The 26,654-nt window shown below is 34.0% G+C and overlaps 1 protein-coding gene across 1 annotated transcript in view; it reads left to right on the forward strand.

Moving 5' to 3' along the window:
• The window catches only part of LOC140445287 (armadillo repeat-containing protein 2), an 87,339-nt gene that overhangs the window by 41,441 nt on the left and 19,244 nt on the right, over positions 1 to 26,654 (forward strand). Inside the window, exons 4-8 of the mRNA XM_072537218.1 lie at positions 958 to 1,224; positions 9,258 to 9,505; positions 16,665 to 16,767; positions 17,198 to 17,370; positions 23,851 to 24,047. Coding sequence (XP_072393319.1) covers positions 958 to 1,224; positions 9,258 to 9,505; positions 16,665 to 16,767; positions 17,198 to 17,370; positions 23,851 to 24,047 — 988 coding nt within the window. The remainder of the gene's footprint in view (positions 1 to 957; positions 1,225 to 9,257; positions 9,506 to 16,664; positions 16,768 to 17,197; positions 17,371 to 23,850; positions 24,048 to 26,654) is intronic.

The following is a 26,654-nucleotide window of genomic DNA, read 5'->3' on the forward strand; positions in this document are numbered from 1 at the left end:
ACACTTTAAGCATGCATTTCTTCACAGCCACATGCTTGCCTAATTCCTCATATGAAAACTTTTTTGTAGTGGCTTTCGTATTTGAAAGACGTAATTGTAATTAATCACTTCATTCATATTGTAATAACGTAATGTAATAACGAAAAAATGTTTTTATTTCTACAAAGTATACAAACGTGATCTTTTTATGAATCCTCGAGTGACAGCTGTCCTTCAGCGTCATACCAACTTACATTTCTTGTTAGAGAGTTTTTCATGAACATAACACTTCCTCCCTTGATCATGATTTACAAAAGATAACTAAAAGTAAAGTACTTACAAATTCAATCACGTAACAGGTTTTCTTACTCTAGTGGAACGCCTTAAAACGGGTTCCTCAGTTTCAGTTTGAGCTCCAGGTACAATATTGGAACTTTCCATATTATCCGGAAAAGTATACAAACGTAATCTTTTTATGAATCCTCGAATGACAGCCGTCCTTCAGCGTCATATCAACTTACATTTCTTGTTAGGGAGTTTTTCATGAACATAACGTTTTTTAAAACAGTTAAATGACTGATGACTTGTGCAATCAAGATATAAAGTTTATTCTTGACTTTTGATACTGTGCCATCATTTCAATTCTTTGTATCTGTTAGAGACTATAACTGGTTCTCTTTTTGTCTTCTGCAAGCTAATCTTGAAGAATCATTAGTGTTATAAACTTTTTTAATCATTGAGTTATGGTAATATCTTGTGCGACAAACCCCAAAATTAAGAGAAAACCCCCCAAAATTAAGATAAAATTTATCTTCTTTAACATATTTTTGTTATATTGTTTCTTATAAGTAATATTCTTAATTTAATACTTACTTTTAGTAAACAATAAAAAGGACGAACACTTAAAGACGATCTCTTAGAACTGAATTCGGGTGGAAAATATTTATTTAATATATTGACTAATTACGATTTCTTTAGTTCCAGAAGAAAACGAGTCCGATGGCCAGAAGGGAGAAGGAAGAAAAGCTTTCAGTTCGCCCCAAGAACGTACTGAGTTCAACGACCCAGACAATCCATTTGGTAAAGCATCGTTGCAACGTAAGAATTTATCACAATGTCTCCTACTCGGACCGCAGAATCTAGAAAAAATCTTCGACAACAAGCATATTATCGAAAATTCTCAAACTCTGTTTCTCAACACAGGTTATTTTACAAGTCAATTACACAACACCAATTATTTACAGGGTAAATAGACAATTTACTATATTTAATATAAACAAAATATACCACTGTTATCGATATATATCTATGTATATTTCCTCTATCTTTACGTATGGGACTGGTCTTTTATGTAATTCAAATATTATACAAATTGATTTCTAATTTCTTTTCTAATTCTTTAAAGTTCTGCTTCTTGGTTTTGCATCATAGATTTTCATCTCGTTTTTTATCTACTTATTTTTCTGTTTCACTCCGGTGCCTAAAACTGGTCGTATAATTAAAATTAACTTTCTTCCAAGTAACCCACTCATTGGAATCATATTGCATTAATAGTTTCAGCAGTATTATTAGTTCCTCTAAAAAGTGATTACCCCAGTTTATAATCTCACAAATAAAACTACAATTCATCAAAAAGACCATTGTCTTGTACCTTGTAACATGTATCTTTGTACCTCGTAATTAAAATATAGATATCAGTTACCATTAAATAGGTAAAAAATTATATAGATATATATAGCAAGTTAAGATTCATGTGAGATTATAAATTAAGGGGTTTAATTTGTGATTGAACATATTGGCCACTATATACATAAATCAGACAACAAATAGAAAATGTTTAAAAACATCTTGTTGGGATTAAGAGGGATGCAGAGGATCTGTTAAGCCATTCCCTCAGGTTTCTAAGCCATTACGTTCTTCTACGATCTGGCCCGCTTCTTCCGTTGTTGAAATATATATAAAAATAATAATATTGATAATTTAAAATAATAATTATTTATAACACTTAACTAAGTAACTCGGTTTTTGAATTATTAGCACACCATACTTAGCTAAGCATACAACAACAAATTGAAAAAGTAGAACGTGAACACAGAAGCAAGCAAAATAAAAAATTCTACAAAGAAGTAAGACAACATAAGAAAGGTGCATATATAAGAACACCGAACTTTGTGAGAGATAAAAATGAGCAAATGATTACAGCGGAAAATAAAATAATCGAAAGATGGGCTGAATACTTTGAAAGTCTTCTAAATGTCCAGGTAGACGCGGATGGAAATAAAGCAAATTGTGAGTACCAAACGGCCGAGATAGAAACACCCCCGCCAAGCCTGGAAGAAATTATCACGGCGATAGAAACCCTAAAAAATGACAAATCCCCGGGACTAGACAATATTGATGCAGAACTGATTAAAAAAGGAGGGCATGAACTTAGAACTAAAATACACCAATTAATGAAAGAAGCCTGGGAACAAGAAAGAATGCCAAAAGAATGGAGTGGCTGTATTATCGTGCCAATACATAAAAAAGGCAGAAAGGATACATGTGGCAACTACAGGGGAATCTCACTAATCGGTACTACATATAAGATAGCTTCAGTTGTACTAAAACGATTACTGCCATACACAGAGGAAATTATTGGCGATTACCAATGCGGCTTTAGGCCTGGAAGATCAACAATCGACCAAATATTTACTATCAGACAAATGCTAGAAAAGTATTGGGAATATAATAAAGAAGTACACCAGATCTTCATAGATTTCAAAGAAGCATATGATTCCATAGATCGCTTAAAACTGTGGAGTGCAATGATGGAGTTAGGCGTACCAAAGAAGCTGACCATGATTGCGCGAATGTGTGTCAACAATTCCTTTGCACAAATTATAATAGGAGTCAAAACTTCAAAGGCTTTCGGCATAAGCACTGGACTAGGACAGGGAGACCCGCTGTCCCCATTACTATTTAACCTAGCATTGGAATATGCAATGCGAAAAATCTATACCAGAGTCAAACCAGACATAACTGCCAGAGGAGCAAAGATTATTCTCGCATTTGCAGATGATGTAGATGCAGTAGCACAGACAACACTGGAAGTTAAGGATATAGTATCGAACTTTGAAGAAGCAACACTAAGCGTAGGCCTGAAAATAAACGAAGAAAAAACTAAATACATGGTCGTATCAAAAAAGGAACGACAGCGAATAAGACAAAACATTACCATAAACGATCATAATTTTGAGGTGGTCAAAGAATTCAAATACCTAGGAGCAACAATTACCAGTGAAAACACAGGAGAACGGGAGGTTGAAATACGAATACTGGCGGGGAATAAATCATTCTTTGCCATTCAACATCTAATGAGGTCAAAGCTTCTCTCAAGGCGTGCCAAAATCCAAATGTACAAAACCATAATACGACCAGCAGTGACATATGGAAGTGAAACATGGACATTGAGAAAGAAAGAAATCAATAAGCTATTAGTATGGGAACGCAAAATCCTGCGAATTATATATGGTCCTTGCAGGGACAGCGTGACAAATGAATGGAGGAGCAGATACAACAATGAAATAGAGACTCTCTTCGGGAAAGGAAACATCGTAAGATACATAAAAGCCAATAGATTAAGATGGGCAGGCCACGTGGTACGGAGTGATGACGACAGACTGATTAGCAATGTGTTTTGGGAAAGACCAGATGGTAGAAGATCGACAGGAAAGCCTAGAAAAAGGTGGAAAGACGCAGTCAGGGAAGACCTGGAGAAGATGGAAGTAAGATCATGGGAAATAATAGCACAGGATCGGAATCAATGGAAGGCAATAGTAAACGCGGCAAAAACTCACGAAGAGTTGTAAAAGCCAATGATGATGATACTTAGCTAAGTATAACTCCAACATTTAGATTTTATGATTCAAAGAAACTATCTAATTCAACTCTAATCTTATTCCATGAATGTGATCTAGGTAGACTATTTCAAAAGTGTTACTTAAATTTGGTTGTGATAGAGTATGTTTTTGGGGAGCTGGATGAGCTTTGATGTAGGGACATTGATATCCTTGTTTTTTAGCTCTCTTGTAATTCCGCAGATATACTTCACTTTGTACATAATGACGATCAACATAACAGTAAGTATCGTCACTAGTCCCGTGATTAAATGAGGAATCCACTGATGGTTGGCAATGGTTTTTCACGCGTGTTCGGATTTGTCTTCGTCGAAGTGAACTTCGTCAAGTACTACTTTTTACAACTCATCTATGTTATGTCTGGGTAACCATATTAATGATTATCTTTGCTGAGAAGTCCAACTCTATCTTGTTTAATTCTATACACCTCTCCTTATTTTTATATGTCACTTCAAAATAGTTTCAGTTTAAAAATAGTGTAGTTTTTTAAATTAGTGCAAGTAAGTGTAACGCCACTTTTCACTGACAACGGAACCGCTGTGGCAAAATTGTAAATAATTTTTCGACTGTATGCATGTGTGCTTAATATTTTCCCTCTCCTGTACATAATGTGACGTTGATAACGTATTGTCGAGCTAAAGTCACAGGACTCTCGGCGAGTGGGATTCTATTACCACTCTAGCCTATCCTCGTACAGCTTCATACTCGAAGTCGGTTCCATCATTATGGTCGATGGCAGCCGTAGTTCAGTGGCTATGTTACTGGCTTAACAAGCTGGAGGGCCCGGGTTCGAATCCCGGCACCGACAAAATTTTCAATTTCCAATTTAACTGAGCTGCCACCGTTCTTCGGAGGGTACGTAAAGCCGTCGGTCCCGGCTACGAAAGTAGTCGTTAAGTCATGTTAGGTTAGGTTGCGTGACCTGGAAACCCTAACACCAAACCTTAGCCAGAAGGTTACACCAACTTTACTTTTTTACCATTATAGTCGAACCATATTCAATGTGTCTTCCACATCGTCAGGGAAGTATAGATTTTTCAGGTCCTTTATGTGACATTTTTGTATGATTATGTTGTATTACTACTTTTTTAATTTGCTTTTGTGGGGTATTAATAAAGGATGTTGATCATCATGTTTTTATTTTAAATATCCCTCGATCTATGTAAATATCGCTGAAGCATAAAGAGATGCTTAGAATGAAGCATAAATTTTGTACAAGCATTTCACGGTTTCAAAAATACTAGATGTAGTACACAAAATATAAATTTTTCCAACATATTACGTTCTCTAATTGTCTTTCGTGATTTGGGTTCTGTTACAATTAGAATTAAATTATATATAGGACGTGTCTAGGACTAGTAGTAATTTTTTCGTTTGCCTTTTGAAGTGTTACGACTCTTGTCAAACCTTCGGCTCCCGGCTGTGTTTCTATCGATTCTCGCTCTGATTAATCAGTTTCTATTAGTTCTATATCTTTTCCAAGAACTTTCTCCAGCACATTCAACATCCATCGGTTCAATCTTTCCAATGATATTTTTTGATTCTGATAAATCCTCAACTCATAGTATTTCAGATCCTTCTGATTCATCCAATTTAATGTTTGTCATATCTTCGCTCCCCTCCCTTTATTACATTCATTGAAATTTTCACTTGAAATTACTGTATTTATTTGTTGTTCAGCCAATTTAGCCTTGTTGGTTTCATGTTTCTCGGTAAATTTAGTATCCTTATCTGTTACAGTAATTTCTCTTTAAAAATCAGTTCTCAAAAGATCTTGCTGTTCATTACAAACTGTATTTGACTTTTCAATTGTTAAACCTTCAACCATAACATCACTTGACATATGGATATTCACTTGTTCCGTTTTTGTAACATTTATCTATTTTTTTATATCATCAGGTATATTCACTTTATCTACCCTTGTTGGGAAAAATTCTATTAAACTACATTTAGACCACCCCCTTAATGTTTCAACCAAGACTCTCTCAATAGTCCTTCCTTCTTTAATCTTTCCCTGAATTATCAATCTGAACATATTTCATATCGCTGTTCCTTCATTACATGTCCCATAGTGCAAGATCCCACTGCAGAAGCACTACGTTCATAACGTAGTTCATCAAACTCACATTTTTACATATATTTAAAATTAGGAGAAATCATTGATTTAAAATATTGCCATTTAAAAAGGCGCCGCAAATATTTTTAATCCAATTAATAGTAATTAATTTTTGAGCAAAAATTTTATTTCGTTCATTTATTTTTTAAATAAAATACGCTGCTCATGACGTATATGCATATTTTTTATGTCAAATTAAAGCTATTTTTTTTTAATATGATGATATAAGGATGACTGAGAAAAATTGGTCTCAAATTAGGGTTACTAGCTGTTAAAAACGCGAGGTATCAAAGATAAAGTAAAATAAGAGTTAGTACGCAACGCCACTGGTTTAATAAGTGATAATAGGTATATTATTATATAGATAGATAGATTTAGAGAGGTGGCCTTTTGGCCTATTCCACCGCGACCTTTTCAGATATATTGTGATCCTCTAGTCCTAGGTAACATTCTCTAGCCTGACTCTTTTTAAAAAGGCTAATAGCTTCGAGACTGTACCTTCCATGTAGCTATTTACAAAGAACCGCACATTTTCCAGAGTGTCACACTGGCACAGAATGTGCTCTGCTGTTTCTTCTTTGAGATGACAGAATCTGCACAGGTCATCATCTGATAATTCCATCAGCTTCATGTGCCTATTCAACTTACACCTACTGGCTAGAAGACCTACTATGGCTTTGACTGTTTTCGTGTCTTTGCTTATTAAGTCTGCCGTAAATTTTGGGGAATGTTCTTTAATGAACTGTTTCGCCTGTCTTTGTCCTGGTGAATTCTTCCACCATTCCAGAGATTTGTGAGCTACCCACTTCCTTGTAGCCGTTCATGTTACTGCCTTTGCAACACCACAGAAGGGTTCCCGTTTAATGAGCCTTGTTTGGCCATTTCATCTACTTTTTCATTGCCCTTATGACCCTCGTGTCTCAGTACCCAGGCTACCGTAACCTTCCTACGGTTTCCTAATTTATTAAGGGCACACATACAATCTCATACAAGCTTAGAATTGACCTCTACAGAGTTGAGTGCCTTAAGCGCTGCCTGACAATCTGTGAAGATGGCAACTGAACGTAACGTTCTTTCTGGCTTTCTATTTCTTCCACGCAGTGATGGATTGCCGTTATTTCCGCCTAAAAAACTGTCACGTCCTTAGATAGACTTACCGGGAAATGTATCCCTTGGTTTGTCCATACTATGCCGGCTCCCACACCCTCCGATGTTTTTGAGCCATCCGTGTATCAGGTAGCAGCCTTGTGGTACCTTGTACCTTGTATGGGTACACCTTCATTCCAGCCTTCCTTGCCTAGTATCTTAAATGTGAACTTATTGTTAAAGCTATGTCTTGTAGCTATTGCATCGATAGATTGCCCAATCCCAATATCGGCTTTTAGCTCCTCGATTAGCTTTCTGTTGTCAGTACCATCTATCTGGCTTATATGGATTAATCTGTGCATCGCTGATCTCGCTTCGCCCTGTATAAAGATATGAATTGGTGGTAGATTCAGCAGGACTTCCAACGCTGCTGTAGGAGTTGTTTTTATGGCCCCCGTAATACACAGAAATGCTAGCCTTTGTGTATTACCTAGCAGCCTTATTGCTCCCACTTGCTGCGTCTTTGTCCACCACGTCATCGATCCATAGGTTATTATTGGTCTAATAACACATGTGTATAACCATAGAGTCATTTTGGGGTTAAGTCCCCAATTCTTACCGCACATTCATCTACATTTGCTCAAGGACATAGTAGCTTTCTGTTTGGTTTTCAGAATGTGAGTATTCCCTGTAAACCTATGATCAAAATACACCCCAAGGTATTTTGTTTCTTTGGCAAATGAAATCTCTGTTCCTCCCAGCACCGGTGGTTTTAGGCCTTGTAGTGCTGGTTTTTGGTGAAGTTGACGATTTGTGTTTTCTGAGCATTGACTATCAGTATCTCTTGTTTACCCCAGTCGTCAACTATATTTAGGGCTGCTTGCATTCTCTCAGACACCACATGTCCCTGACCTATTCTCCAGAGATGCCGTTATTCATCTGCATATTACTACAGGTGCGCCTCCTCTACTCTACTCATAGCCCCTATCAGAGAGCTGGTAGTAACATTGCTATCTCTTTGTCTTCCAATGACTTTGAGATAAGCCTATTTAGATCATCCAACGCAGAGTCCGTAGATTATCTTTTAGCACTTCATTTCCAATGTACCTATAAGAAGCCTTTCTAGCATTTTTAATAGAAAAGAAGATAGGCTTATCGGTCTATATGACTTTGGTGTTAGGTCTGATACTTTATCTACCTTAGGCAAGTATATATAACTTTAAACTTTTTGCCATATTTACGGTACGACCCCCTATGCTAAACTGGCTTTGAGGAGCTTTCACATAGGTGTGGTATCAAAACCTCTAGTCCTATATGCAACAGTATTGGATATAGGCCATCTGTCCCTGGAGACTTGGAGAGACATATGGCCGAAACTTATTTATAGCCCATATAATTCTGTTTGGTCTTGTGATTGTTGTGGCTATTTCCCAATCTGTAGACCTTGGTCTAGTCAGCCTTTGGTCTATGTTAGTTTGCCTATCTGCATCATACAGAATTGTTGAACCCGGAAAAGTTTGCCATTAGCTTTCTGTATAGCGTTAGCTTATACTTGTAGGCATCCCAGTCTTGGTTACTTTTGGCTTTGGTAAAGAGGCTTTGGACTTCCGACCTCATTCTCTTTAAGTCGTTGTTCCACCGGACTGTATATATCTATCAACGCATGCTTTAAAAACTCACATAACTGACACTTCAAACCAGTAGCGTTGCGCGCTAGCTGTCTTTTATTTTATCTTTGATACCTTGCATTTTTTTTTTCTGACAAACTTAATTAGCTTTAATTTTTTTATTATCTATTTGATTAATTTGATTATCTACGTTATGAACGTAGTGATCCTGCAGTGGGATCTTAGACTACCCACTTAGATATTCCAACTATTATTTTGAATTAAATACCTTTCGTTATATTTACCTATATAATATATATAAATATTTTTAATTTAATTAAAAAATTTAATTAAGTTTAAAGTGTTTGTTTGTCCTTTTGTAGTGTAGTGTAATGTACAATTATATGTTTATGACATTTTGTTCTTGTCAGAAAGGCCGCAATTGACGAAATGCCCCTGAAGATGATCTAGTGATCGAAAGTACTTGGGCAAGATTAAATTAAACTGTGCTCGGTATATGCCTTTTATTTGATCAAAGTTCTTTAATTTAATAGTCTAACTTATTTTCAGTGAACGATAAAAAAGAACGAACATTTGAAGACGTTCTCTTGGAACTAAATTCAGAAACTGAGAAAAAGTGTGGCGAAGACAGAATCGTGAAGTTATTAGGAGAGTTATATGACTGCATGGAAAAAGAAAATATGATCAACCAAAAAGTGGCTTCTAATTTAAAAATAAGAATACTAAAATGTCTATATAGGTTTGTGGAATCACAAAATGAACAGATTTTGATTTGTATAGCAAAGATTATATTGTCGGTAAGTTTTAACCATAACAAAAGTTTTATAAAAATTATTCATTTCGTGAAAAGTTATGACACAATTTCCTAGTTAAAGAACGATATTTTATATTTGCAACTTGTTTGTTAAACGCCAATGTATTAACATCAAATCTGTTATCGGCAGGTTTCGTAGCTTTATGAATATTCAGGGTTTCTCTGCTATTTATTTAGCAACTATTTTGTCTATTTTGTTAGTTTCGTTTTGATCCGAGACGGGCGTGTACAAACTCATCACTTTATAACTCCCCATAAAATTATTAGATCCTTCGAGACATAGTAAAATGATCACCAGCATCCTTTGCAGATCGGTAACCTCATCACCGTAGATAGGTATACACTTCTCATTTATTTGGTAATTTATTAAATTCAGAAATAATTTTAAGCACATTGTTTTAAAATAATTTAACTGAGATAATAATATCGGGTGTCTCAGGGTGTGGCCTATTAGACGTATCTGCCAATCTAAATGGTTTTGAGATCTGAAAATTCAGTTACGTAGGTTTTCGATAGTAAACTTTATAATGAAAATATTTATGAGCATGTGCTGTTTCCGTTTATATTGGAAATAGTCCCCAACTTCGGTTATTTGATTTGCATTGCAATTTTGATACTTCTCATTGAATTCTAGAGATAATTTATTGAGCATACATTCGGTCCAAGTCTTACCATTTTGGCATTAATTGACTTTCTTGAAAATATGAAATGATTTTGGACACTGGGTAAATTTAAAATATCTGAAAAAAAAGCAAAAGCTAGTAATAACTTGAGTGTGGCCATTATTGCATAGAAAACGAAGGAAACTTTGAAAATTTGAAAATCAGGAAATCTATGTGGATAGGCAAAAGAACTAAGTTTTTTAACATAACAGTTTTTATAGGTTGATAGATAAACTATTTGGAACATGGCGGATTGTCACCGAAATTTGGATTGCGAAAAAGCCCTTCGTTTCGCTTTTTGTTTGGTGATGTAATCTGTGCTTTAACGAACGTGCTTAAGACAATTTAATCTTGACATTCAATATTTTACATACTTCAATGTCAGTTTTTATTTACGAAATCTTTTAATTTCTATAAGTGTTTTTTAAATGTATTTGTACGCCATTTTTGTAATGTTCAAATTGTATTACAGTGTACTCCTGATGAAGCTATCAAATAAATAGCGAAATATTGAGTTTCTTAGAAAAAACAAAGATTTTTAGTAGAGAGCTCTCTACCTGATAATTCCTTCGTATATAATATATATATATATATATATATATATATATATATATATATATATATATATATATATATCTATATATATATATATATATATATATATATATATATATATATATATATATATATATATATACGAAGGAATTATCAGGTAAAGTGCTCTCTACTAAAAATCTTTGTTTTTGCTTGCAGTATAATTTACTTTTACAAGCTTTTATGATACATGTATGACACAAATTTCGAAAATTCTTAATGGGAAATTTCGTTCCTATTCGGCTCTTCTAACTTTTCATACAGGACGTCTTCAGCCTACTTGACCTTCCTAGTGAGTGTACGGACAGGTACATGTAAACTCTGCCATTTTGTGTACACCATTTTTTTGGTACTTTAGAAGCGTAGATACAAAAGTGAGGGTATTGGAATGAGAATGGTAAAAATAATTGGAAAAATAGGGATAAAAGGATTCGCATGGATTTGTGGTGAAATGTATATGGCTAGACTGGAATGTCCAAATATTTGAAGGGAAAAGGGACTTATTACTTATGTAGTTCTCTACTATATATTCGGCAGTTTTCATAAATGAAGGCAAGTTAGGGATATTCGCCATGAAATTGTTGACAAAACAATCGCCGATTCGTTCTGAGTCCAAAAATGGCAAACTAAATAAGTGGTGCAGCCACTTGACGTTGCAATCTCCCCTCATGTAAGTGGTAACCAAACCAAGTTTTTGGATTTTACGAAACCAACTTTGAGTCAAGCAAATGAAATAAACACCCAATTCGTTTCGCAGATGGCCAAATTACGGCCTTGTGAATCAAAATTTCAAAATCAGTCACAAGTGGATGGATTTAAACGACACCAACTTTTTCGGAGCAACAAATTAATTAACTAAAGACCGTGACGTAGGTTTCCATTCGTTTTTGGGAAGAACTTAGAATATAAGAGATACGTAATTCCCATTTAGTAAGTCATGGATGGTAAATAATTGCAAGAAAAATTTTGGAGCATATTAAAATGTACCATCCATGTAACGTGTCTCTGCTTTTGCCAAGTGACTAAGTAAAGTAAAGTAAAGTAAGTAAATTCTCAAGACTACCAAAAATAGTAATACTTTGTTGAGAATCGTTGTGCAACACAAAACATTTTTTAACCCATGCAAAACAAATAAAAAAAAAACGGTATAAAATCTACTCACCAGTTTTATGACATTTAGTCTTTCACTCTTTCGTCGCACAAGTCCACAAAAAGCAAGTCGATTTTAGAATCTTTCACAATTCAAATTTTAAATTATTGATAACCACAATTTTTCGTCCGCGTTAACTCAGAACGTAATCAATGAGCAGTTCACTATCCATGTTGAAGGAACAAGGGCAAATCAAAAGAAATTTTCCTTTTTGTATAGTTTTAGGTAGTTATCAATATAATTTTGTGAAATTTACAAATAAAAACCAACGACATGCATTTGCATTTAATACATCTATTTTAGATTTATTCTATGGAATTACCAAAGTTTGCAAGATGTTTATGGTCTGTACCTGCCACGGGGTGCAAGTTGGCCAGTGATAAGTTTACCAATCTCTCGGGGTCTATTTTAAGATCCCTATTTTTATGGCGGTGATAAGTTTGTACTATTTACGTGGATATTTATGCTAATTGGTGATGAGTTTACGTGTACCCTTTGAGACAGGAGGACAGCACAATATACAAATTATTACAGGGTATAAAATTATAATACAGTATTTTTACATATTGTGAAATTTAGTGTCGTTTAAATATTTCAGTACTTGATTATACTGATAGATTGTTCATGTTTAAATCCAGGTTGTTTTTCTTATTTCGGTAATATATGCCTAACAGTCTAAAAGGATATGTGACAATTGATAATATAGCTGTGACAAAAAGGAATGTGGTTCATTATTTATTAGACCAATATAGATTGTTACAGTTTGCTCTATGCGTAATCAATTTATTATTACTTGCTCAAAGTGTTTGGTTGGGAGTGATAATTTAATGTCGATAGCTTCTGTATTAGTTTTTAACTTGCTGAATATTGTTTTCAGTTAGTCTGTCATAAATGGAAAATATATTCTTTTCTGGAGGTCTTAGAATCCTGCCTGAAAGAATTTTTAATTTTTTAAGGAATAGTTTCGTCTTCCACATTCCCTGCCATAATTTCCTCTATGTGCCTCTACGGGCCAATGTTATTATATTGTAATTTTTTGTATATAAAGCCTTAACGTTTGATTATTTCGTCAAAATTATTGTTTATTTACAAAAAAAAATTAAAAAACCGGGTTGGTCCCAAGCGGTTCGTTGAATCACTTCGATGCCTCTACACACCGGTGGTCCCACTGCAGTGAGAAACGCATGACACGATATAACCTAAAAATTTTATATCAGTTTATGTTAACTGTGACTATTTATGTTATAACAAGTTAAAATTGTTGATTTTATGCGTTTATCTTCAAAATTATAATATAATGTAAGTGCCAAATATTATTTTTAAGTTATTATTTTGTACTTATGTAATAATATTTCAGAATGATTTCTCGTTAAACTGACAAATCAACAGTTACAAAAATATGCAGACAATTTTGGAGAAATGTCAGATGAAGATGACTGGGAGTCGTTCGAGAGCTCGGATCGTAATGAATCATTCCAGTATGAGTCCGAATCAGAATCAGAAACGTCATCCAATTCAGAAATTGTAGAACATATCAGACATTTATAAATAAAACAAAACGGGTGAAATCAGATATTCAGGATGTTGGATCTGTGTTACCTTCAAAAAGTAGTTCAATATCTTATACATCAACAAATCCAGTGTTGCCGATTCAAGAAATGCCAAGTAATAGGCAAGAATCGCAGAATTTTACATCAATATCGGTAGCAAGTTCACAATCAAATGAAGATCCATTATGAGGGCCCAGAATTGAAAATTATAAGCCAATGTATTCTTTCTCTATTCGTTCGGGAGTAAAACCAGAGGTGCAGCATTGTTGGCGAATTGTACACCAGCTATTTGATGCTGTAGTAGATGATAAAGTAATATCCCTTATCTACCATGAGACAAACAACTATTCGACTTAACTTATTACAGCTGAGGACGCTACGCCAAACTCCCGTTTACATACTTGGAATCCACCACAAAATCTGAAATCCTAGAAATTAGACATTTTCTAGGATTATTGGCTTGGATGGGATTAGTAAAACAGCCATCACTGCCTGACTACTGGAGTACAGATGAGCTATTTAGTAATAATTTTGCTTCCAAGGTAATGTCGAGATATCGATTTGAATTGTTATTACGTATGATTTATTTCGCTGATAATGCAGCGGTATAAAAAGCGACAAATTGTAGAAAATTACACCATTGCTGAATATTTTAAAAATAAATTTTCAGTCGTTGTATGTCCGAGAAGAATTTATTTGTGTAGACGAAACTCTCCTAAAATTTAGAAAGAGACTAGAGTTTCGTCAGTATTGTAGCGTTTTTAAATAAAACAAGCGGTTCTAATTTATATAAATATATTTATTTATAAGGTTACAGCACGATAATATCTTATCAACTAAACGTAGCTAATATCAGCACTACTTATATATACAAGTTATTATGTACTAGAATATTCTGAAATAATCCACCTCTATTCGTTTGCATTAGCACTTAGATCTCCATCCTGGTCGATACATCCGAAAGGTTCCCGAACACAGATCATCGTTGTCTCGAGATGCAACCGTTATATCGGCTAAGTCGAAATAAGCATGTTCGGTGCAGTATATCAAAACAATAAGGCACAAGTATGAGATAAACTTATTCAAACTTTCTTCTGGGTCTGGCTACACATATAACATTAAAATATATGCAGACAAAGAAGACACTACGGTCACTCCTGAAAAAGTTGTACGTACTATATCTAACTGAAGGTTTAGTAAATGAGTGACGAACACTGAATAACTGGTACACTAGTCTGCCTCTGACTTTAAAAATATTAGACACCAATACACATGTAATTAGAACTATTCAAAAAAAACAAAAAAGTCTGTTCAATGAAATTGTAAGAGCCAAGTTCAAACGTGGCAAAATTTGTCCCATGGAAAATGACTGCGGCATTTCAGTTATCAATTGGAAAGATAAGGGAAACATTCTTATACTTTCTACAAAACATGAAAACGAAATGATAAAAGTTCCATGTAATCAGCACATAAAACTGAAACCCACGATTAAAGTGGACTACAACAAAGGTAAAGCAGCTGTATATTTCCACAGGACTGTGTCTGCGACAGCCTTGTGGACCATCACTGGATGTGTTCCGTTGCATGTTTTGGCGGTGGAAAGAAAATAACTCTATGAGAGAAGAGGCACAAACCTTACTATGACATAGAGAAGACAGGAAAGGGAAAGGTCAATTGAAAGATGGCAAGAAGAATGGAACAACATGTGGCACAGTAGATGAAAATTCTGATCCCGAACATAAGAGATTGGCTGGACTGTGGCCACAGGTGACTGGATTATTTCCTGACGCAGGTGCTCACAGGACACGGGTGTTTTAGGGCCTACCTCTCTAGGTTCAGAAAGGCTGACACAGATAAATGCCTATACTGTGGACACTCGGACACTGTGACACATACGATGTTAGATTGCAACAGATGGATAGTAGAAAGGAACAGAATGGAAAGAGACACAGTTGTGAATTTTATTACAGTGAGAGAAATGATTGAAAATAAAGCAGGTTGGACTAGTGTACACAACTATATCGGTGTAGTGATCAAGAAAAAAGAAGAGGTAGAAAGACAGCTAGACCAACGGTAAAGGTAAGAGGGAAAGATGCTGAGATGCCGTACTAAGAGCGATGAGGGTCTTTTACGCGCTACCTGGAACGTGACAGGGAGCCTCCTTGCGAATGAATGGATTGTGGATGAATGAAGAATGAATGAATGAAGGTAGTGCTTCGGAAGTGATGTGGGCCTTACAGCAGCCAGTCCGCTTCCGGATCGCTGGATGACAGAGGAGGGTCTGGTTTAGCAGGTAGTCGTTCGGCGCAGAATCGGCGACGAAAGTTCATTTTAAAGTACCTCATAAACTATCGTCGGGAGCACGAAGAACGGATCCTGCACTAAGGTCAGTCAGGCGGTGTCCTGGAGTGAGATGTCTTTTGAAGATTCCAGACCCCTCTCTATAAAGATGAAAAAAAAGCTGTAGATTTATCAGATCAATTTGGAGTCTATTCAAATCCACTCCGGAAAGTTTAATTTGAACTTATTCTAACCACATCTTTAGGGAATGCGTACAGTTTATATAAAGTGGTAACAGGAAACACAATCTCTATAACAGATTTCAAAAAAAGTTGTGGTCAAGCACTTAATAAAAGCCAAGGAAACTGTAGACTGTGCCACTCAGACCTCAGCTTGGGAAAACCACGTCATTAAAGTGCAGAAAGAGGGGAATAAACATAGCAGAAGAAAAATTTGCAAGAACTGCTACAAAAAAATTCTGAAACACACGGGCGAAAATATGTATTGAATAACACCAAAAAAGTCGACACATGTTGTGAGGTTCACGCATAATTTTTTATGTGTTTCATACATGGTATGTAGAGTATCTAAATACATTTCATTAAAAATTAAATTTTTTTATTTTGATCCCTTCCTACCTATCAAATAACTGGAACCACGAGGTCACGAGGTACTATTTTAAAATAATTTAATTGGTTATTCTTACAGTATATATCTTCTAGGACACGTGGATCTTTTAATCTGAGATAGTAGACATTATTATGAACCAGCAGCCTAACAAACATTAAAAAAAGATGTTGGTCCCATGGGACCAACGTGGCGCGTTAAGGCAACATTAGTATTGGTCCCATGGGACCAACGTGGCAGGCAAGTAGTTTTCTCTAACTGCAATTATTTTATTTTTAGATAAAAGTAACAGGAAATAACCTAAGTGGTGTATGCAAATTAATTTTTAAGGTGGCTAAAATTGACAAAAACGATTATTTGTTCTTCCAGAAAAATCTATTGGGTAAGAAATATTTTTTTATTATTAAAAAGGAAATTTAGAATTTTGTATCTTTACAACGTTTGTGTATGTATTTTCTCTTCCTCGTATTTCATAAGCACACAAAGAGGAGAGATAAAAACGTAAAATGTAAAATCTATTGGATGAAATGACACGGGTTTCTGATTGAGTAAATAACGATTCAACTGACCATCTTCACGAAATTATTGTATATAGGTTGGTATCTTTCAGTGGTTAGTGGCCGTTAAAGATAGCATTTAACTGAAAGATAACAAATTTCATTTCACTAAAAAGATGATTTTATCTTAACTGTCCTACCTGTACAAACGTACGTGATACGGTGGTCGTTGTTGTGGGCTAAATGTGATTTGAGTCGTTCCTTAAAAGTGTGAAGGTTATGTAATTGGTAAATAATATTTTATACAAATTTTAGAATTGTTTCTTGACGCTCTTGGAAGATCAAGTCCTTTGGATGATGCGGAAGCATGCGTTTATGGGTATGGAGCTGTTAAATTTTTGACAATGAACCAAAAACTGTTGGAAAAGATTTTGAACTTAGGTATTTTACAGTTGATGGTATTGCACATGAAAATTATCAACGTGGCGGTAAGTGAACCGTAATCGAAATTAGTGATAATTTGTTCTGCAAAATATTTGTTATTTATGTATATATAATTGTTAAAGTGTTAAAAGCGTCTAAAACGAGTTATCTTCTTCTTTATGTGCCGTCGTCATCATTAAAGCTTAGCGGTTATTTCTCGGTGGTAAACATTTCTCTGTCTTCAGCTTTTCGCATAAGTTCTTCAACGCCTAGTTCTTGCTTTCAAACACTACTGTTTGTAGTATTTCGTCGATTAATATTTTAAATAGCAGTGGACTTAAAGAATCACCTTGCCTTACACCGTTTTGTACTGGTATAGGCTGTATTAGTTTTCCATTTATCTTTGACTAGTGATTTTGCTCGTCATCATACGACGGGTGATCCAAACAATTGCCATCTACAGTCATTCCACTCAACTTTTCTGACTTCTTTCTCTTTAAGGTTAGGAAGACAACAAAATAATATTTTAGTCTGTTTTTAGCCTTTCATAACAAAAAAGTCACTTTTGGAGAGTCGCTAAACTTTTGCCTAAAGTGGTTTTATGAGATCGATATATGTACATACAAAAGCCAGCGTAATTCTAGTTAGGTAATTTATTAGATGAGTAATCTCGAGTTAAGTATTATATTTTTTACCGATCACCAAATACGCAGCCAACATTTTAGGATCAACAAACTTTCGAAGAATTAAAAATTAATTTGTTAAAATAATAAACTTCTTGTAGGGACGGTCTTTTCACATCCAGATAAATATTATCCCATCTGACAGATATTTATCTGGGGTATAGACATTTATTCATAAAATAAAATGAACCCGTCTTTTCACGTCAAATTATGTTGCCGTTACTTATCTGTAAGAAAAACGTAAAATTTATTTCGGAACACACCAATATTTAATTAATTGTCAAAAAAATCACACTGATGTTTTAATATCTCTTTTGATTATAGAATTTGTGGTGGCAGGAATAAATTAAATTATTTAACAAAAACTAAATAACGAATAAAAAAGAATTCATGTGTATTAATGATTCTTCTGAGATTTCTCTAAACATTAAAATATTATATAAGCGTAGCTTAAACATCTTCACCTTCAGAAAGTTCAATTATGCCTTCATTTAGCAATTCATCTTCAAAATTGTCTTCATTTTGATCTCTCGCTAGGTTATAGAATGTTGCTGTAGATTAGAACGGTTGAATTTTTTCAACTTTACAGCCACTTCCATTGGATAAAATAGTACCTAAACCTTCTCTTTCGTACATAAAAAGTTCTGTTACATATCCAGTTTTAATATGAAATTAATTATAAATATTTCCTTCATGGATTATTTAGTGTACTCCCAAAAAATGACTTCGCTGTATAATCAGAATCTCCAATTAACAACTGATTTCTATTCATTTAAACTTCTTATCAAGAATACAGAATTAATTTTACCTACAGTGTAGGTAAAAGCTTATGGTCGGTATTGTAAAATTTAACAGGATATCTAACAGAGATATATAAAATCATATTTTCAGCGAATAGACAAAGACAACAATCATATTTCTTCGTGGTCTTCCCTCCACATTTCTAATAGACGCCCATTAGTGAGGCGATTATTTCCGATTCAGTTTACATCTAAGAAATAGCGGCAAGGTTGCCTTATTACATATTTTAATTAAAACATTGAAATGATTCAAAAAATTGGCGATCAGTGGCGCGGTTATATTGCCATTTAAAACTGGATGATGATATTTAAAACAAAATGACACAAATACTGGTACAAAATTTCTTAAATCCATGAGAAATTTACAGATTGGTATTAATATTTGACGAAATAGTAACCTAATTTCAAATAAAACAAGATAATTTTGGCAACATCGCCACTCATCCATCCTCTTCAATAGGATGGATGGATAGGAGACAGGTTGAAGGCTAACTGAAGGTTAACGAAACTGAACCGTTTTTCATAAACAAGTAACTAGTTAATTGTTTAACAGTAGTTTCAAATAAGCTAGTAAATAAACCAACATATTGGCTATTATCGTTTATGTGTATATGTATTGAAGTGAAAGCAACTAAAGAAGGATATATTAATTATAACTTGAAAAATAAATTAAACAATACAAATAGTAAATAGTATTTACATTTACATTACACATTATTATTAAATCGCCAATCGTCTCAATTGACATTTAGAAACATAAGTTTTTCCACTTTAATTGTTGTTAACCGTGTTCTTCTTTTATTTAAAATTAAATGTGTTCACAAGGAATAGATGGCTACAATATTACAATATTTTGAAACATGATTGATTTTGAACATGTCTTCACAAGGAACAGATATTGCTACAATATTATATTTTTATTGTTGTTTTATGAATATAGTGGTTATGTTAGGATATACATGGCGATGATTTTTCCACCATTGTAATGGACAGTTCCAATCTCCGTTCGAATTTTTTCTGGGTAATATATCATCAGACAAATACATGTCAACTTCTTATGTAGCTCTCGATACAGGTGTACGTTTAGATGAGTCATGTCCAATTAATTCATCAAAAATACACCATGGACTTAAGTCATCTTTATCGGTTTCTTTTTCTTGTACTGGTTGATTTTCAATAGTACAATCTTCTTTTTCTTTAATTATAGAAGTAACCAACTTCTTGACTCTTTCTTTTGTTTTTTAGCTTCATTTTTTTTTTTAGAAAATTCCTGCATTCCAAATTGATATTTGTCGTTAACGAATCTACGGTTTCTCACTGGTAAGCCAACTAGTTGTTGGTTGATTTAAAACAACTACGTTTGGTGAAGACGTAAACAAAGGAGCAACGAACACGCCGACGAGGACGATTAGATGATCTGAGAGAATACTACAAAACTAAACCATCGGTGGTTCAGTGGCAGAATGCTCGCCTGCCACAAAACTAAAAATAACATGCGACTCTTTCGGGACGGTGGACAGTCGGGCGATCGGTTGACGTTGAAAATAAAATAATTAGGTATTCTGATTAATGAATGAGTTTCGATTTTCGATTAATCTGCATTTTCAATTTCAAATTTTTATTGATAGTTCGTCAAAGGATTTATTTATTGTAAATATTCAATTAAGAAGTCTTTTTCTTAGTCAAAATTATTTACCTAGTATAAGAATAATAATTTTATTTTCAAAAAATGCACATTTGTACAAGATGCAGCTTTTATGCTCCACTTTCTGAATATTGCAATGATTAAAACTTCTCCTGATGCATTTCTGTCCGTTCCGACTACTTCTACTATAAGTACTGACGTACTGCCACCGCCAACCAAGTGTCAAAGGGTGATGGATACTTCCATTAATAAAAAGATTAGTTTAGAACAAAAGATACAAATAGATATGGATTTAATAAACTTATGCAAAGACTCGTTTCATCCGTTTTCCATAGTTAAAAAAAAAGATTTTAAAAAGTTTGCAAGGTGGGTTCCTGGATATAAACTGAAAACAAGAAAAACTTTGTCAGGTTCATTACTTCAGGAATGTTATATCAAAACTGAGCAAATTCTTAGAGCACAAGTTGTTAAAGAAGTAGAAAATATCTGTATTACTACTGACCTCTGGACATTTGGAGTAACTGAGAGTTACATCGCATTAACAGGACATTCTTTAACCGAACATTTAAAATTTAAAACGGTTTTATTAGGCTGCTGCCATTTTTATGGAAACCATAATTCAGAAAACATCGCTTTTGAAATTAGTGAAATTATTAATCAGTGGATTAATAATTTTAGTAGTAATAGTATTATACTAAATAGTACTATAGATAGATAGACAGATTAATGATAGAGCAAACCCAAATAGAAAAAGTAGAGACATATAAATATCTGGGAACCTGGGTTGATGACAAGAATGACCAAAGCAGAGAAATCAAAGTCCGAATTGAAGCTGCAAGGCAAGCATTTGTGAAAATAAAGACAATGCTTACCAACAGAGACCTTCAGTTGCATCTCAGATTGAGGGCTCTAAGATGTTACATATTTTCTATCTTACTATACGGAATGGAAGCTTGGACATTGAAGAAACAACACATAAGGAAAATAGAAGCGTTCGAAATGTGGTGTTACAGAAGAATATTAAATATTCAGTGGGTTCAAAGGATTACCAATGCTGAGGTACTACGACGTCTAAATAAGGAGTTAGAAATTATGAACAGCATAAAAAGAAGAAAACTAGAATATTTGGGTCACATAACCAGAGGAGAAAAATATGAGCTGCTGAGAATTATTATGCAAGGAAGGATCCAAGGATCCAAAAAGACTAAAGTGGTATGGACATGTAAGAAGAGCTAGCGACAGCAAATGGATAAAAAGAATAACCGAATGGAGCCCCATAGGAAGGAGGAAAAGAGGACGACCCCGAAAATCCTGGAGGAACGAAGTAGACGACGCCATGAGTAAGAGAGGACTAAACGATGGAGAATGGAACAACAGAGAGAGATGGAAACGGTTGAGCGAGGGAAGGCAGTGAATACTGTAGAATCCCTAAATATATATAGGATCCAAGGAAGAAGAAGCATAGGAAGAAGACGCATCTCCTGGCTGAAGAACCTTAGAGAATGGTTTAACTATAGTTCACTACAACTTTTTAGAGCAGCAGCCAACAAAGTGACCATAGCCGTTATGATATCCAACCTCCGATAGGAGATGGAACTTTAAGAAGAAGAAATAGTATTATACTAAAAGCAAAAGTAAATTTTGCAGTAACTGATAATGCCTTAAATATGGTCAAAGTTATTAAAGATGTTTTGGGATGGAAACATTTAACTTGTTTTGGTCATACGTTAAATTTATTGGTGAAGGACGCACTTAAATGCTATCATGTAAAAAAAGTACCTTATCTTCAGAAAGGCTTTTAAAGTATCAATTACAACATAACAAAGTTTAGCACAAAGATTGTACTATTGAAAACCAACCAGTACAAGAAAAAGAAACCGATAAAGATGACTTAAGTAATGTATTTTTGATGAATTAATTGGACATGACTCATCTAAACGTACACCTGTATCGAGAGCTATATAAGAAGTCGACATGTATTTGACTGATGATATATTACCCAGAAAAAATTCGAACGGAGATTGGAACTGTCCATTACAGTGGTGGAAAAACCATCGCCATGTATATCCTAACTTACTATGTTCATTAAATATTGTAATATTGTAGCCCTCTGTTCCTTGTGAACACATTTAATTTTAAATAAAAGAAGAACACGGTTAACAACAAGTTAAGTGAAAAAACTTATGTTTTTATATGTCAATTTAGACAATTCGCGATTTAATAATAATGTGTAATGTAAATGTAAGTACGATTTACTATTTGTATTGTTTAATTTACTTTTCAAGTTATAATAAATATATCCTTCATTAGTTTCTTTCACTTCAATACATATACACATAAACGATAATAGCCAATATGTTTGTTTATGTACTCTCTTACTTGAAACTACTGTTAAACAATCAACTAGTTAAATAATTTAACGTTACTTGTTTACGAAAAACGGTTAAGTTGCGTTAACGATAAAAACATCGACCCACCTCTACTTGTTACCACAGAAGTGTCCTTACTTTGACATCGCGACGTTGCCAAATAATTTTGTATGAAGCTTTTTTATTGTGGCGTCATAATGCAGTTTATTATTTATATTGGGAATAAGGCACAATGTGACTTTAAAATAAGCTTATTTTTATGTTTAGATTTACAATAAACACAATTTATCTTCCAAATAACTTCTTATTCAATACTTTATTTGGCAAATAAATATTTTATCTGTCAGATAAGTTTTTTCATGTCAGTTGGTAGTTTAGATTTCTTTTCTAGGTGATGCTAGTTGTTTAAATTTAAACTAACATAAAACTTTAAATTATTTTGTTTATAAAACCTCATCTTAAAATTACAGCAACCATTATGTTTGGCAATTTTGCGAAAAATTATTAATTATAGTAATATGTAATTAATATTTTAGTATTATTAATTAAACGTATCGTTTAAAGAACAAAATATGATTGAAATGTCAGATAGTGGTAGTTCAGATTTCTTTTCTATGTGGCGTAGTTACCCTACCGGACAAACAGTGTGACTTGTTATCCTAGCCTTTTATATAGATAGATTGCATTCGATTATGGGAGTGCATGTTTTCGATGGTTTGAATATCTATTATTTGGATCTTATTAAAAGCTTTACCAAATCTATAAACCTTAAAATTATGTTCTATTCAGTTAATACAACTTTCCGATATCTTTCTTATGCATCTATATTCGAGTTTTTTAAGTGAACACGCTTATCCGGTAGTAATCTACGGAGTGAGTAATACCGAGCCGTAAGCTCACATCCCTTGCCATACTGTGTATCCATAGGTCAATCCGGTAAACCAGCGTATTCTAGTTTAGAAGTGAAAGCACTTGGTCTGCGTGACCAGTTTGGTTATCTGATCGACCATATGAATTATACAGTATTAATAAATTTATAAATTTTTAGAAAACAGAAAAAAGTATAATGCCGGACCAAACGAATCATGCACTATATCAGCTAACCGGAGCGTTAAGAAACTTAGTGTCAGAGGAAAACATATACGAATCTTTCGTGGAATGTGGAACAATACCACAACTTTGCCAGACGCTAGAAATATTCTCTTCGGACTTGGATATAGTAGCCAACATATCAAGGACTTTAAGGTAAACACAACATTTAACAAAAACCATAGTACACAAATTCACGTATCATTTTTAACTCTTCTTCTTCTTCTAATGGCGCTACAACCCTTTGTGAGTCTTGGCCTGCTTAACAATGTTCTTCCATTCTACCCTGTCGGATACTTTCCTTCGCCACTGCCTGATGTTCAAGATCCCTCTCTGCGTCGTCTATCCATCTTTTACGAGGCCTTCGTTTTAATTGATTTATAAATATATTTTATTTATTTTATTACTTTCTTTAACGATTTAATTTAAAATTTCTTCAACTTCGCTCTAATTCATAAATACACGTACCTGCTTGTTTAGTGCGCGTTCTTGTGACTTTTGGAGCTAAACAATTTACAGTGGCGGTTATAATAACGTATACACGTGTGCCTCAAATATGCGCAGCTGACAGCGATGAGGAAGATACCTTTGATAGTAGCGACGATGACAATAGTGATGAAAGAGATGATAACTTGTAAATTTAATTATTTTGTAAACATTTTTTCTATTTAAAAAAATTAGATACAAAAATTTTTGTATTTTTAATATGCTATTTAATTAAAAAGAATAGCAATGTCTATAAATTTTCGGATGTCGTAAAATTGACATTTATCAGAGGGAAATCGTGTCAAACTCGGCCTAATGAGGCGATACTCAAAGTTTTTTATCTATCATAAACTTTTTTGCTGACGGGCAGTCTAACTATAAAAAGGAGGAAACGTTTTCGTACTAATTGACTTGTAAGTACTTTCTTTTCCATTGTAATTGAATGGGTCCCTAGACAAGAAACGAAGGACCACGGCTATATCGTACCTGTAATGATATATATTTTTATTTTCTTATTACAGTGGCATTACTTTTTTCTTTCTTTTAACCCTTATCCGGGTAACACATTTTACTTAGATAATCGGGCAACTCGGGTCCGTTGCGCCCACCACTGTTCTTGAATGTACTATTATACTTGCCCATATATTTCTAATATCCTTTTTTGATTTTTTATTAAAGTTAAATTTAAATTGTCTAGATTAAAAAAAAAAGGTGCTACTATATTTTGCGGTCTACCTCGAGGGTGCGATCTACCTGAAGGATTTGCACAAAATAATGAAATGCAAGAAAACTTTCGTAGAAAAAATATTTATTCACAAGTAATAAACATTTGGAGCCAAATAAAGACTTAATTAATAAATAAATAAAAACTTTTGTAAATCTACCTTATTTGAAAAGAGGGGTTGATATTTACGAATACCCTGGAAAAAGATTACGCTGTTGTTATAGTAGGATCGTTTTAGCCTGTCGCATAAATAATAAAAGTGTCTGTTCAGATTTGCCTCAGGTAGTCAGCGGTTCTCAAATTAAAAATGTACGGTTTTCTTGATTTGATAATACGACATTAGGGATTTTTTTAATAAAATAACTTTGTATTATGTTTTATAATAATTGAATATCATAATGTAAATTGATAAACATTGAGTATGAAATATACAGGGTCATTGACGCAACATGTTGGTTAAAAGTTTTCAAAGTTCTGGTCGTCACTGGTTTCTGCAAACTTGGAATAATGGGTTATGCAAAGCATTCTTCATTTTTTAAATATTTGCATTCTTCTAGCACTTCTGGTTGTACCGGAACTCGCCATTTAGTTTCTTATTTTAAATACAAACTGTGCTTTTTGTTATTTTTTTTAGAATCTACGTAAAATTCTGGATCGATTTTTATTGGGATACCATTCTCGAAAAAATAGCCGTTTTTGAGATATTAGTTTTTGAAAGTTTTTGAAAAATTTTTCATATTACACATGCAACTTCAAAAATTAATATTGTGGTTAATATTTATGCTGAAAAAACAAAAATTCTTTTTCAGCGTGTACTAAACTCTATTTTTATTTAAACATAAAAACATTTGCCAATGTTAATACTGGGTGTTCAAAATTTTGTATTATATTTTTGTTTTTATATATATTATAAATAGATCTATAAAAATATATATCTATATAAAACAAAGACTTATTCCTATTTCCCACACACACCTTCCCAAACCCACCGAGGTAGGTTGTCCTCCTGCGGTACAACCAGCCCCGGCTTTCCTCCGCCCCCTGGTCTTTGGAGCCAGGTCTCGCCTATTTCGCGGTGTCCCCCGTTAGACAATGGGAGATTTCCGTGTATTTATATTTAAGTGGTAGGTTAGCCCATTTGGCTTTATCACTACCGGTCAAAGCAATTGTTCGGCAAGCCTCCGGCTCTCTCCTGCATGCGGTTTTTGTTTTATTTTTTGTGGTTGGTACCCTTTTGTGTTAATTTTTCTATCTACGTCTTAATCTATGGACAGGTATCATCACTATCTGACTCGCTATCCGATTCATCTGAATCTTCATCATTACGAATAATTAAAGGTCTTACTGCATCAATAACTTGTTCTATTTCATATGACTCTAAAAATTTTTTTTCAGTATGCTCAATACATTTCCGCCATTGTTCCTCATTGACTTGGTTTATGCATCTTGCCAGCGTTGTAAAACGCTGGCTTCGTCGGTAGTCTTACATGCATGTTTATCATAGTAGTTTTTAGTGATGCCCCACACCAATTCAATTGGATTGTACTGGCAGT

This window comes from Diabrotica undecimpunctata, chromosome 7 (assembly GCF_040954645.1).
Source record: "Diabrotica undecimpunctata isolate CICGRU chromosome 7, icDiaUnde3, whole genome shotgun sequence".
Taxonomy (NCBI): domain Eukaryota; kingdom Metazoa; phylum Arthropoda; class Insecta; order Coleoptera; family Chrysomelidae; genus Diabrotica; species Diabrotica undecimpunctata.